The following is a 12,033-nucleotide window of genomic DNA, read 5'->3' as shown; positions in this document are numbered from 1 at the left end:
TTGACTCAATCTTCCTATTTTGATGTCACCTGTGCTTTTTTTTGCCTCTTCAACCAGCAGGCTCAATTTTCATATAACTTTTCACTTTTTTTATTGAAAGTCCCCCCTTCTTTTGAATATCTTGTTTCACTTGGAAGTAAATTTATGGAATTAAAATGGGTTGTGAGCACTGTTTAATTTTGGCACTAAATTGTGAAATAGCGCACTGCGTATGTGTGTGAAATGTGAATACTGAAGGATTAGATAAGCTTCATTTTTTGAGGTTAAGGATTACATTTACCATCTACACTATCTAATTTTACTATCGTTTACATTTACTATCTTTAAACTGTGCAGGCTGAACTCAAGCTCACTCTTCTTGGTAAAGAGGAAAGATCAAATACCTCAGTTTAACTTGATGTTTTCTGTCAGTAATTTACTGTAGAGGATTATTGTTCATTAAATGGCATTATAGTAACACTGAATATGATTACCTAGTTCCCACATGTATAATTATTATGCATTCATCAAACTACACTTGCCCTAGGTTAATGGTAGGTTTAGTTTTTATTGTGTGGTTTCCCCAAAGCAGCAGTGCAATTTTTCTGCCTTTTTTATTCCTAAAAAAACACACACACAAAAAGATGTATTTTTAAGGGTTTAAATGTCAGCGCATCTTGTGAGATTTGTTGCTTGGTTCAAAAGGTTCATTGTGCTACAGAATAGATTTGCCCAAAAAATGTTGACAAGTTCTTCTGACACAATTTGAGTGACCTTGGTTGGTCGTGTGATGTGGTGAGAGGACAGCTTGGCACATAATAAAGTCTTTGTTTTAGCAGCAAAGTTATCAATCATCTCTAGAGTCTATTCAGCTTTAGTCACTCTGCACATTTATACATTTATATCTAAGCTCAAGCCGCAAGGCTCACCAGAAAAATTGCATTATCTGCGATGATGAAACCTGTTAAACTGTGGGTTTCAGTTACTAGAAATTGCCATCTTTTTGTCTTGGATTCAAGAATAGTCTTAATGCACCATTCAAGCTGTGATTAATGTTGGAGTTCAGGGTTTTCCTTAAACTGGGGTTTATGAGGGAACTGCAGGAGTTTTCTGAGTTGATAAAGCTAATAATTTCTTGATAAAACATATACAAATTTAACATATAAAGTAAATATATAATTTTAAAATACAAAGTCAACGTACACTATATGTTTGCCACTATGAAATCTCTGGGGGTACAAGTAAATATTTTAGGTCAGAGATTCAACTGACAAAAAGTTTGGGAGACACTTTTGTAGTAGAAATATTTATCCTGCCAATCAGAAGTTTGAACACACCTTTACTCCATTCTATTTTCCACATTTTAGAATCGTTGTAAAGCCAATAAAACTATGAAAAGATACTAGGGATGTGACAATTCAATTAGGGTTGTGCCGATAGATGATTGTATCGCGTCAAAATGACTTTAACCAAAATGTAAAGTGCATTTACTCACTCTCATGTCCGAAATGTATGTGTGTATTTTACCATTCAAGCCCAATAGGCAGCAAAAAGCACTCAGTTCAGTTCTCATGTGCTTTGAGCATGCACACGCTGTCTCTGACAGCACACATATAGCGAAATGAGTTGTCTTTCACTGCTTACTGCACACAAAACTACAATACTTATATGCATACATGTATAATGCATGCTACTTTTGTAGAGTTTTTATGTCCTTTATGGAGTTTGACTGTGGTTTCTCAACTGTTGTTGTATAAAGCACTGCCTTAAGATTCCTTCAAAAAGTTCTACTTTCTTTGTGTTCCTTCATTTGAAAAGGAAAATAAATGAATAGTTTGCAGTGACCTGATGGTATATGCAGACATAACTTTTGGGTGAGATATTATTTTCTACCCGGACCTGGAAAAGTCAAACACTGGAAAGGGCTTAAGTCTGTATATCATTAGACAGATTACATCTGCAGGCCCTGCCTTATCTGGCTACACTCGAATAAGCCATGGATTAAAAATGAAGTCAAAGAGTTGGCCACCCCTTCTGCTGAATGTGACCACTTTGCCTCATTGCAAAAATGATATTGTACTTTGCAAACTACAGTTGCATACACGGATATATTTGGCCTGCTGCAGTATCTGCAGAGATGGCGAACAGGCGCGCTTGGCATCACCCCAGACTCGCAGTGCTAGCTTCAGCAAACTATGTGTTATGCTGTATATCCATGTAAAATTAATGGATGTTTGTCAGTTTGATATTAGCTGATATGAGTTGCAGATAACATCACCAATGAATGCATTTCGGCATGTTAATGCTTGCGTTTAAAACAATAGGGATTGAATTACAGTTGTTTTCCGTGGCCATTTTCACTTAAGAGAGCTCCCAGTACAAGTATATTACACATTAGTACACATTAGTCTTAGCTGTGTGTAATGTAAATTACTGAATAAAAGCTTTGACTTGAAGATTAATGAAGTAGTAAGCCTGTGTATTATACAAACCGTTTGTTTTATAATTTTTTTTAAAAAATTACTATTATTATTTTTTAAATAGATTTTATATATATTATCTATTTCGTACACACATACACACACACACACACACACACACACACACACACACATATATTGACAATCAAATTGATGTGGTTTGGTCAGAGTGAGGTGATAATGACACATGCACAGTTTGGTGTCAATATGTCAAAACATTGCAGAGATACAACCTTAAGAGCCATTTTGGCATCATGCCGCAGGTTCGTTTCTGTGGTAAACAAAAATGATTTCATCTATTGATGTGAAATCAATATCTTTTTGTCTAGTTGGTCTGAAGATGATTCGATACAATTTTGGTGAAAATCGGACAAACGGCATAGGATGAGTTTGAAAAAGTATGTTTTTAACTAATAACAAGATGGAGGAGAAGAAGTTTTCCCAAATATGGCAAGATTTATATCTGTTCTCAGCAATAGCCAACGAATGTATTACGACCAGTTTCATTATAATAGGCTAATTAATTCAAAAGTTATTAGCCTTTTTGTAAATTTTGTTTTACATTTTGACCACAAGGTGGCACTGCCCCAAAACTTTTTGCGTACCTTCAGGGCATGTTGCAGAAGACAGATAACGAGTTTCGTAACGATATGTTAATGCATTCGTAAAATACAGCATTTCCGACGTCCAAAATGGCTGATAGGGAAAAGTTTGATATCTCTGCTCTCTCTGCAATTTTATGATTTTTCATAAAATTGACCATCAGAAGTTATAAGCCAAAATAGCCTTTTTTTTTTGTGGTGGCACTGTGCCGAAACGCTGGAAGTCACTTTAGGTCATGTTTGTGATGACAGGTTTAAATACGGGTAAAGCATTGCAGAGATACAGCCTTGAGTATATTTTTGCAACCGCTACATAAAATGTATTAACGTGTTTATTTTTAACCCAAAACGCTGGGTTAAGACTGTTGGGTAATTTTTGTTGGTTTATTTGATTACATTTTAAACACCATTGGGTAGTTTTAAATTTCCAGTCATTGGGTTAAATCTGCTGGGTCGCAGTGCTTGGTTGATTCTACCCCTTGGTTGTTTCAGGTGCGTCCCTCCTTAATTCGTTTAAATTCGCTCCCAAACTTTCATTTTGAAAGAACAATGCAAAAGGCAAAGCAACCGGTTGCAGATGTTTTAAGATAAGTTCATATGTTTTCTTTAATAATCATTTTAATTAGCATAATTATAGCATAATTATAGTTTTTTTTTTCTTCGCGGCAGCAATTATTAAGCTTACATGACGTAAAGACGACAAAAGTTTTACCTCAGAATCTGATGCGATGTACGTTACTGACTTGTGTTAGTTTAGGTGGGCATGTGAGACGATAATACAGTTTGTGATTACACGGAACCATGATCCTCTTATGAAAATTAACCATGGTTTTATGTGGGGATGACACAAGTACTGGTACTTCGGTACTACATACTGAAATTAAAAAATAAAAAATGTGACGATAGCCTATCTGTATAGCATCGACTCACAAGTAGACTATATTCGGTCCCGCAGCTGCGTTCAAATGCAGCGCTGCCTTCCCGGAATGCTGTGCTGAAGCGTTGAAGTCGCTCGACGTCACCCATAGGAATAAAGTGGAGCGCGGCGCGTCATAAGTGTTCACGGACGACTGGATCTGCACCTGAGAGACTGTTTACGGCGTGCATTTCCTCTCTCTCCCTCTAGTTACGCGCGCGCGCGCCCTACCGGGAGAAGAGCCTGTACAGCCCATACAAGGACCTTCCGATCTATTTAACGTCAAGTAGACCCATACTCGAAAAAAACTCTCAGAAACTTGTGAGAAACCGGAAGGAGTATTTTTAACACAGAAATACTCCATCAAACGTCCAACATTAGTTTTTGAAACTTTGTCTATGTTTAGGATGTGAATCCAAGTCTTTAAAGGTGTATAAAGCTCAGTATGCATGAAACAACATTTAACCCCCCCTTTAAGAGCAGAAGATGAATAATAATAATAGGAACGCCTTCAATTTCAATAGGTGCCTAAACACATTGGATGCTTGGCCCCTATTAACGACTTTTATATAGTGATGGGCTGATTTCAAAACAAAGATTTGAACGGTTATGAATCACCGTATCGATTCAGGATTCAGATTGCCAAAGTCATGTGATTTTACAATCATGAATCAGTACGCTGATTCATAACGAAAACTTTGTTTTAAAAATTGGCCCATCACTATACAAGTCATTATTTCGTTTTTTTTTTTTTTTTTTTGCGCACAAAAAACATTCTTGGATTTCAACAAGAATATCTTCATTTGTGTTCCAAAGATGAACGGAGGTCTTACAGGTGTCGAACGACATTAGGGTAAGCAATTAATGACAGAATTAAAATTTGTGGGTGAACTAACCCTTTTAAAAATCAGTATGCTTTCTTTACTAAACCATTCATCATCTTTTTGTTGCTGATCCTTTATTTCTATAAATTATTTATTCATCCGGCATAATCACCCCTTTGTGCTCTTACCATTGTCTCTCTTCCCATCCTGTTGACCTGTAGTCTCACTCTCTGGGCAAATACAACCAACAGTCAGTGTTGATTCTAGTAGGGTAGTGGTCAAAGCTTTTGTGAGCACTCCACAGTACAAGAACAGTGCTGCTGATATTTAATCAAGAATATTCTGGGCTTTCCTGCACTGCAGGATTATCTGCATCACCAAGGTTTATGACCAGTTAGTAACCCGCTCATTCTTTTTAATATCTCGTTTCTAGCTGTGTGAAGTCTATCCTGGTACTTGTGTACATCTATTAGAGAGGGTTTGACACACTCTTTCCAGCTCTGTATTTAATTAAAACATCCCTGTGTGAACAAGATGAGTTGTTGGCCACCGAATACTCCTTTCACAAGATGAAATGGCGGCAAATAGCCAAGAACTGTTAGGTTCAAGCGATCTATTGTTTGAGTACAATTAAGAACAATTAAAATAACCTAATTTCTCTAAAAGCATTTGCAACAGGGTTGTCTTGCTATCCTCGTCCTCTGGTTGTTTTCCCAATGTAAGAATGGCCAACAAAGCAGATGGTGTCGGCTATAGAAAATACTTTCTGCTGATTTTTTGGACATGTTTCTAAGGCCATTCAATGCCTCTAATGGCTTTTGTAAAACATTGATTGACCAACTGTATGTTTTGATTGGTGTGTGCCACCTAGTGGAGGAACACATAATGGCATAATTTGCACTTCTACTGTTTTACAAGTAATCTTTATATTTAGGGCTCTCTAAGCAAAACGAGGCTGTTCTCTCCTCTTGAGTGTTTCCAATTAGCTAACTTAAGAGTTTACTTAGGTCAAAACATTACAGAACTACTTAGGCCTGTGCAACTCTGTCGCTGATGTTTATGTAGAGGCTGGGGGCTGCATTAATTACGCTATTGTGGGGTTTTGGGAGTTTTATGTAATGAATAAAGCTTTATTTTGATAAAGAATTTAATAAAGTTCTGTTGCCCTGAAGGAGTGTCGTTAAATCATAATGCAATATTTGGCCCTGTTGACTGTCTGATGTGTTGTCGAGCTGCAATATTAATGACCAGCCCTAGAGTCAAAACACAATTATGCAAAGTTGTTAAATGGGTTTTAATTAGATTTTAAGATTTTAATTACTTTCAATAACAAATGCACATCCCTGTTATACAGGGTCTTACACTATGACGCCACTTCAGGCTGTTGGATCTGTAATACAATAATCCCTATACAGTCATTATTATTTGAACAATATCTTTACTTGAAAGTCTTTGCTGGCAAGTTTGGTTTGGGCTTTAAACCGACCTCTTTATGACCCCTTTAAAGCTTTAAACGTTCTTTGTTAATAAAGGTTAGTGTATTGTAATAGATGATTTACTCCCTTGACACACCTCCATTCACATCAAACCTCCCATTCCATCCCAACTGTTGCAAAAGCCACGTGCAGCCTGCAGCCCTAGGGCAGTGCTATAATGGCTGGGTAAACGCAGGACCGGGGGGCTGACAGATTAACAGTAGAGATAGGAAACCTGCGGGAAGTTCTGCTTTATGGCAGCTTCTCTGCAGAGCTCTGCTCGTTAATGCTCGTCCCACTCTGCACAGCATATGGAGACCCATCTCTCCCCCTGCATGCTCCATCTCATAAACGCTATCCCTGCTGTAGCCAAAAAGATAAAGCACATCTGTTAGGAAGTGAGTGAAGGCAGAGAGGAGAAGTGTTTTTTTTAATTGTATTTGAGGTCAATACAGTCAGACTGATCAGGTTTAAAGATGTATCTAATGGGTTACTTCATGAAGAGCAGAACTCGCGGTGAGATTCAGCTCCCTGCTGCATAGACCAGCATGTGTTAGGTTTTGGATGCTAAAAATCAGCATGGGATGGCAATGTTTTGGTGTCACTATCAAGTTGATTGATAAGCTCAACCAGCAAGACTACTTTGGTCCATCATCTTTACCAGAAAAGCCACAGTGGTTCTCTACTTTTCTCTTTTTAACTCTGCATTACCTTGTTGTTTTCTAAATAATTAGATGTAAATGTATATCTAAGTGAATAAACGTCAATAAGCAGTTGAGGCAATAAAGGGATAATTTCACACAAAAATGAAAATTGTCCTCATTTAGTTACACAAAATTTTTTTTTGAGAAAAGTGTCTCATGGGCCTTAACTAAAGTGTGGGTTTCAAAGTACAAGTTTTTGAAAACGACACCATCTCTATATCAATAACAGACACAAATTTGTGAAAGTGGTGACATGAGCATGTGCTTATTATGTGTGTAGTCTATAGGTGCGTAGTGTTTCTTTACCAAGGGACTGTCAACAGCTATCCTGTGAACAGAGGTCATTTTGACAAAGTTGTCGGAAACAGTTTTGCTGTTTTTAGTACTTTGTTGTCATGTAAACATACCCTAGTGTTTTTCCCCCATACAATGAAAGATGACGATAAAGTTAAACGGGTTTAGAAGGATATGAGGGTGTTTAAATGGTTACAGAATTTTACTTTGGCTAAGCTATCCCTTTAACTATGATTTTTTTTTTAAATGAATAGTTTTGAATTTCTTTTGTGCTTTTTTGTGTGGTGTGACTGGTCACCCATCTCTTTAAAGTTTTCTCTGATTTGAATAACCTCCATGACTCTAGTTTGTTTAGCTCTGCAGTGTGAAAAAGGAGTTTTAGTTACAACATTTCATGTTGTAATTCAGATAACATCAAAGCTGCTTGCATAGTAATTATAAAAGAATTAGCAAAATGTGGCTTTGAATTGTTTTGATAGTGAACAGTATGAATTTTCTGGTTTAGTTGGTTGGTAAAAGGTCTTTGGGTTAGAAAGCCAGTCTTTTGAACAGAGCACACTACATGCATCTTAGTAATCCATCGCTCAGCTAAAATGAAAAGCTTTTTAAAACAAAATATATGTTTTTAAATAAATCATATCAAATAAATATAGCAACATAATGGCGTATGTCAGGAAAGCCAAATATGACAGTTATGTACAGTGTATGTATTAATATGAATAAATTGCACAACCCCACAAAAAAAAAAAAAACTAAACAAGAAAAGTGTTTCTCTAGATTTCTCTACCAAATCAAATTAGGAATATATATTTGCAAATATTTGGTTTATAATTTTCAGCAAATATTTGACAAAAAAATAATTTATAATGTTGAAATGTTAACTTATTTAACAATTGAAACTTAAACTGTTTAAACATATTGTTCCTGACACAAAAATATGCATTGCATCAATTTTGAAAAGATAAAAAAAAACATTTTTGAAGCTTTATTTGTCATTGATCGAAATGTAGTCAGTCATTTTAATCAGTCAGATTGTTCATCTTGAGGAAAGAACACAGCTGTAAGGAGAGGGACTAGGACCAGAGATCCTTGGCAAGCTTTTGCTATTTCCCCTAATCATTTTTCTTTAAGTGGTCTGTCTCCTTTTCCTGTATCGTCTCTGCTGTGACAGAGCAGAATGTGTTTTTTGTCTGTGTTGGTCTTTCTCACAAAAGCTTTTATATATTAAAAAATATTCATCTTGTTTAGTCCTGCTGACATATAATCACACACTTGTTTATGATGTAAATGAACAGACTTTAGTTTATGTCTGTTTAAATTATTTAAGTTACTCATGCAGACGTGTACCAACAGCGGATTTGACTTCCCTGCCTGCAGCTGGTTGTTTAAATATGAACTCATAAGCTTTTTTTGCATAAATCTGTCATTTATTGCATGTGGTTTTGGGTTCTCCCTTGCACAAAGACATAGCAGTGTTTTCATTTGCCTTCAATTGTTGTCCCTTCCCTTCCCTTCAACAGAACATACACATAAAAACATTGGCTGATGACATGGTAAGGTGTCTGTTTCTTTTATTTTGTGTGTCTTTCTTTTCCTCTTAAGTTTTTATTCTTTTTCTCATCTTCGCCACAACTCCGTGTTGTTAAAGTGAAGTGATCAATGGAGAGAGATCAAAGACAAAAAAAGCAAAGAAAAACTCTTTTTTTTTATCACCCTGTCATCAGGTCTGTCATAATCAATCAGTCAATAGTTCACTCCAGGTCAGCAAGCAGACACATGGCAACTTGATGCAATAATTCATGAGAAGTTGCCAGACCTTCAGTTTGACTTTGGTCTCTCCTTGAACACTTGCATTTAACAGCAGTGTGTTTAATTCTTTTATTTCATTTGTTTTCATCCATATATGCATGTTCCCGTCGTGTTTTCAATGACAGACTAACAGTGACTGGTGCATGGTTTGATGATTTCACTCTCTCCGAGCCAGTAACCCATGACTGGCAGAAGCCGCTCGCATCTCTTTCTAATTAGATAGAAACCTAAAACATGTTATAGTCACATCTTGCTGTGTAATTTAGTCCAGAATGCTGTCTGTGACATTGTCTCTGTATTCGTTATGAATGTAAAGTGAACATGAACGTGATGACATGGGTAATATCAGCACTGTGCTTTTGGAAAGGTGAAGTAACAACAGAGCAGGTGAGTCAAATGTGAAGCCTTGAACTGTAAACCATATTTTAAAACTTTCTAATAAGTTGCAGGATAACAGTTTTGTATTAACTTAAAAATACCCCCACGAAATCAGTGTCACATGATCCTTCAGGTGTTAGGACATTCTCTTCTTTCTCTTTCTCTTTATCATTCGTTTCTTTTTCGTTTTCTTTCTATCTCTTCTTACTCTTACTCTCTCTTTCTCTTTCTCTTTCTCGTTCTCTTTCTCTTTCTCCTTCTCCTGTTTCTCCTTTTACTGGTTCTCCTTTAGGGAAATCTAAACAATAATGATGACTCTTTTTGTACTTAAAAGATTTTTGTCCAATCAAATGCTTTCAAATGAGAATGTTCTTTCCCTTGCAACCAACCAGCATAGTTAAAGCCTATTAGCATTTTTTTTTTAATGGACAAACCCATTAATATGCCTCTCTTAATAGGAAATAGACTGCACTCAGGGGATTTATAAAAGTTGGGGTCATAAAATGGGGTCATAAAAGTTATTCATAAGGCATTTCCTCTTTCAGCTGTATGTCCTGTTTATTTGTTCTGATATATGCACCAGTCATTTACTTAGTTATTTGTCTCTCCAGCGTGACAGAATCACCAGTTTTCGAAAGCAAGGCACGAAGAAGGAGAAGCCTCTTATCCAGCACCCCACAGACACCATCTCCACTCAGACCGAGCTGCATGTGCCCCAGCCATTCTTCGATGAGCGCTCCATGAACCTGTCAGAGAAAGAGATCGTCGACTTGTTTGAGAAGATGATGGTGAGTTTGTTTTCTCACCCTGTGATCCACACTGTGCCCCAGGCATGTTATGACCTCGGATGCCCTTTATCACTGATGCATATCAAAGTGTGGAGCTCATGTTAAGGGTGTAAATTAGGCCATCAAAAGTTTTTTTTTTTTTAAACCTCTTTGCCAGCAATATAAAATGAGTTTAGCAAGGATTTAGTTTAAGTTTATGATTAGGTTTTAATTATTTAAAAAAAAAAAAATTGCACTTGCAAATAATATAATATTGATTTAAATATAGGAACACTTTAGTATACTTGAAACAAGTAAACTTTCATGACTGTTTCTTAACACACTTAAAGGGGCAGTTCAGGGATAGTACGCCGTAATAATCCAAATTTAAAGTTTTATTTTAAAGTATAACAATCAATAATCGTTGTAACGCCTTGAAGTACACTTATTTTGATGTGCTGTCTAACATGCTAAAGCACACAGATTATTGTTGTTGATTGTTTTATTCAATGTTCTTTTCAAGTTAATATGTTTCAAAGGTCCGGTTTTGTGTGTTTTTGAAGCCTTGATTGTGTTTACAGTGTGCAACACATTTTGCGTGTTAAAAAACACAGTATTTTTTACACAATTTACTTATCTGTACACCGCTGTTTTCTCTGTCCTAAAAACGGCCTGATGATTTCCTTGTTCTAAGAAGTCCCTCCTTCAGAAATACATAACGAGTTCTGATTAGGCCAGCGCTTCCAGTGTTGTGATTGGACAGCAGCTTAGCGCACTTTGCCCGGAAAGGTCCCGCCTCTTACCATAACGGGGAGATTTAAGCGCTGAATGCGCGCTCTTCTTTACATGGGAGAGCAACAAGACCACGCCCCCTTTTTTGCGTATTCTTGTGGGCGGAGGGTTAGTCAACAAACGCAGAGGTGTAGTCCAAACCGGCCGTTCGCTGTAGGCTATGATAGGGAACTTCTGTTAAATAAAATATCTCGCTTGGCATTGAACTTTGAGCGTTATAATTTTACAGGTATTATTTATGCTCTAACAGCAACATTACACACTAACTAAAGTTTGAAAGATGGGATCGCGAAGAACAGGACCTTTAAATATTACAGTTGCAACTTAAGTTTTAAATTACAAATGTGTAATAACAAAGTCTATATTTAAATGCATGGCATATATGTTTCTATAGATTCTAATGATATGATGCTATTTTAAAAGTTCATTTTTTTGTTATTCAGAATAGGTTTTCTGTCTTTCTTTCTTTTTTATTTATAGAGTGGTGCAGGTATGATGTCACTTTGTACAATGGCATTTTAGCACTTCTGGTTCAATAGTTTTTTTAATGAGATTTTGGTCAAATGGCTGAAATAAGGTCTGTGGAGAAAACAAACTATCCCCTATTATCCATAGTCTGTCTGAAACGCGCAGGTTTCTAAAAAGCTTATACTTCTGCTTCTGAAAAGTTCAGAGTGATCTGATCGACCAGCTGACCCAGTGAATCTTGATTAGGCTAAACACCTCAAGTGTGTGTCAGAAATGTGTCTCAAACACCACCGTAATCCTGAGCTACAGCTTCCAAGGTGTTAAGCAACTATAAATTGACACAGGTAATAAATATCGCCAGCTTCACTGTATCAGTCTGAGCCCCGGTCTGATTCTGAAAATGCGAATGATCAAGCCAATCGATTGGAACCAAGTTGGCAAGCACCACTTGCGCAGAACGTTTTACAGTGGTAGTATATACTGTGGCATTGTAGTCTCCCAGGTTTGGGAAACTGTCCCCTATAAAATGTGCTGTGCTCAAGCAA

At 36.7% G+C, this 12,033-nt stretch overlaps 1 protein-coding gene across 7 annotated transcripts in view; it reads left to right on the top strand.

Annotated features, from left to right (window-relative positions):
- Positions 1-12,033, top strand: part of diaph2 (diaphanous-related formin 2) — a 475,685-nt gene that overhangs the window by 16,141 nt on the left and 447,511 nt on the right. For 6 of the 7 annotated variants that reach the window (XM_067457381.1, XM_067457379.1, XM_067457380.1 and 3 more), the window contains exons 3-4: positions 8,795-8,827; positions 10,073-10,249. In XM_067457381.1, the coding sequence (XP_067313482.1) occupies positions 8,795-8,827; positions 10,073-10,249 (210 nt within the window). The remainder of the gene's footprint in view (positions 1-8,794; positions 8,828-10,072; positions 10,250-12,033) is intronic. The other variant, XM_067457382.1, reaches the window with a different exon arrangement.

Source organism: Pseudorasbora parva, chromosome 11, assembly GCF_024679245.1.
Source record: "Pseudorasbora parva isolate DD20220531a chromosome 11, ASM2467924v1, whole genome shotgun sequence".
NCBI classification, from domain to species: domain Eukaryota; kingdom Metazoa; phylum Chordata; class Actinopteri; order Cypriniformes; family Gobionidae; genus Pseudorasbora; species Pseudorasbora parva.
This window is presented reverse-complemented; position numbering and strand designations above follow the sequence as displayed.